Source organism: Leptonychotes weddellii, unplaced genomic scaffold, assembly GCF_054177405.1.
Source record: "Leptonychotes weddellii isolate Sample4059 unplaced genomic scaffold, ASM5417740v2 HiC_scaffold_21029, whole genome shotgun sequence".
Classification (NCBI taxonomy): Eukaryota; Metazoa; Chordata; class Mammalia; order Carnivora; family Phocidae; genus Leptonychotes; species Leptonychotes weddellii.
In genome coordinates, this window is record NW_027797578.1 from 1 (window position 1) to 2,944 (window position 2,944).

General features: G+C 65.4%; 1 protein-coding gene across 1 annotated transcript; it reads left to right on the forward strand.

Annotated features, from left to right (window-relative positions):
* Positions 1-193: 193 nt before the first annotated feature.
* On the forward strand, positions 194-1,755 carry CHRNA4 (cholinergic receptor nicotinic alpha 4 subunit; the record flags this gene model as incomplete). Its single annotated transcript, XM_081810254.1, has 1 exon — positions 194-1,755. A coding segment is annotated over exon 1 (1,224 nt), but the record flags the coding sequence as incomplete, so codon positions are not given.
* Between the last annotated feature and the right edge of the window lie 1,189 nt (positions 1,756-2,944).

Genomic DNA, 2,944 nt, shown 5'->3' on the forward strand with positions numbered 1-2,944 from the left:
CCCCCCCCCCCCAGGCTGCCCGCTCGTTCCCAGCACAGACAGTTGGCAGCTCCAGGACAGAGACGGACCGGGTGCCACCTCACCCGGGTGCTAGCAGGTGTAGGACCCCAGTCCCTGCTCTATCCGCCAAGTGATCGCCACTGTCACCAACAAGCTTGTGTGTCAGGCATGACGGGGCTGCTTAGATGTCCTCCAAGCCACGTGTCCCCCCTAGGGTAGGGGCGATAAGCTGAGGCAGATGAGGGAAGTGCCCGGGGCCACCAACCTACACCTAGCCCGGTCCCTGACCGGGTCCCCTGCCTTTCTTTGCTCACCTGTAAAGCCAGACGTGTGTGAGAGCCAGGCTGCGGTTCTGGTGGGTCTCACGCCCCTCTCTTCCTGCACAGCGCGGACGGGGACTTTGCGGTCACCCACCTGACCAAGGCCCACCTCTTCCATGACGGGCGGGTCCAGTGGACACCCCCCGCCATCTACAAGAGCTCCTGCAGCATCGACGTCACCTTCTTCCCCTTCGACCAGCAGAACTGCACCATGAAGTTCGGGTCCTGGACGTACGACAAGGCCAAGATCGACCTGGTGAGCATGCACAGTCGTGTGGACCAGCTGGACCTGTGGGAGAGCGGCGAGTGGGTCATCGTGGACGCTGTGGGCACCTACAACACCCGCAAATACGAGTGCTGCGCCGAGGTCTACCCGGACATCACCTACGCCTTCGTCATCCGGCGCCTGCCCCTCTTCTACACCATCAACCTCATCATCCCCTGCCTGCTCATCTCCTGCCTCACGGTGCTGGTCTTCTACCTGCCATCTGAGTGCGGCGAGAAGATCACGCTCTGCATCTCTGTGTTGCTCTCGCTCACCGTCTTCCTGCTACTCATCACGGAGATCATCCCCTCCACCTCCCTGGTCATCCCGCTCATCGGCGAGTACCTGCTCTTCACCATGATCTTCGTCACGCTGTCCATCGTCATCACGGTCTTCGTGCTCAACGTGCACCACCGCTCCCCGCGCACACACACCATGCCCGCCTGGGTGCGCCGGGTCTTCCTGGATGTGGTGCCCCGCTTGCTCTTCATGAAGCGGCCGTCTGTGGTCAAGGGCAACTGCAGGCGGCTCATCGAGTCCGTGCATAAGATGGCCGGCGCCCCCGGCTTCTGGCCCGAGCCTGAGGGGGAGCCCAGCTTCGTGGGCGGAGCCCAGAGCCGGGGCCCATCGCGCTCCCCGTCCTTCTGCAGCCGCCCGGACGAGCCAGCCAAGCCCCAGCCAGCCTGCGAGTCACCCTCGGACCAGGTCCCTGCGTTGCCGCCCTCAGAGGCTGAGAACGGGAGCCCCTGCCCCTCGCCTGACCCCCGCCACCCACCCGCCAGCACCCGGGCCCCAGGGCTCACCAAAGCCCGGTCTCTGAGCGTCCAGCACATGTCCAGCCCTGCCGAAGCCGTGGAAGACGGTGTTCGATGCCGGTCTCGGAGCATCCAGTACTGTGTTCCCCAAGATGATGCCGCCTCCCCGGCTGGGGGCCCCATGGCCGGCTCCCCCCCCTTTCTGAAGGCCGGCTCCGCCGAGCCCCTGCCCCCAGACCAGCCCTCTCCGTGCAAATGCAGGTGCAAGAAGGAGCCGTCCCCACATGCCGTGTTCAAACCCCGGGGCACCAAAGTGCCCCCCCCGCATCTGCCCCTGTCTCCAGCCCTGACGCGGGCGATCGAGGGTGTCCAGTACATCGCAGACCATCTGAAGGCCGAGGACACAGACTTCTCGGTGAGTTTCTGCCTGTGGCCGGACAGGCTCTGTCTGCTTCCCTTTCCTCTCTGGAGGAGGGTGTGGCCGGTGAAAAGTCCCCAAACCCGGGCCCAGACCCGGGCTACTAAGTTCTGGGGTGCGTGCAGCCCAGCCCTCACCCTGTCCTGCTCTCTCTTCCCCGAGTGTCTGATTCTGGCAGGCGGTCCCTGGGGTGGCTAGTGAGAGTGTACTGTGGGGGTGTCCTCTGTGTTGTCCAGGACACGGGGAGCCCGCAGGCTGCAGGGCGGCCTTGCCCGGGAAGTCTGGGCACTGTTGCTGGCCACCGGGAATGTCCCCTCAGGGGCCAGGAGTGGGTCTCTGGGGAGGGACGGGGGGTGGACAGGTAGCAAGAGGGGCTGAAAGGAGGCCTAGTGGGGAGGGGTGGACGGGGGTCTGGGGCACAGTCCTGCCTCTCTGGCCAGCACCCTGCGTGTCAAGCTGGGGAGAAGGAGTTGTGGGTGTAGGGGCAGTAACACTGGCCCAACCGCAGGGACCTGGGGACCCAGGGACCCAGGGACCCAGGGAGCTGGTCCTCCTGTGGGGGCTCCTCACTCACCAGCAGGGATCAGAGGAGCCCAGACAGTGTCCCCAGTCCCTCTGCTGAGTGTCAGCCCTGAGGACGGAGACAGGACGCTCCTGTTGTTCCCAGTTCCTGGAGGAGAGGTGACCAGACGAGCCCAGGCCCCCAGCTGGTGGGCAGTGGGCCGGGGACTGGCCAGCTCTGCTGACCCCCCACCAGGAAGGGAACGTTCCTCTTTCCTTCTGCTGATATTTGTCCACTGGTCATGGGGTCGCGCCGGGGGCCAGGGGTCCCAGCCTTGGCTGACACTCAGGACCCCACAGAGCCGGGAGGGAGGGAGGGTGTCTACACAGGTCCAGGCTGGTGGGGAGCCCTCAGGTCAGAGCACGGGCAGAAGTGAGGGGGCTGCCCACCCTGCTCAGTCTGCGGGGCCGTCACTTGGGGGCAGCCTGGGCACGGCAGCCCAGGGAGCGCAGGGTCACGGCCCCTGATTGTGTGTGGGACACACACGGGGACCACCTGCCCCACGGCTGAGCGAGCCCTGGACCCACGCAGCACACCCCTGGGAGTGGACACCCTGCGGAATCTCAAGAGGCTGTGAAGCCATTCTGGAGGTTTCTGGAATGTTCTGCCTGGGAGAACCTGCTT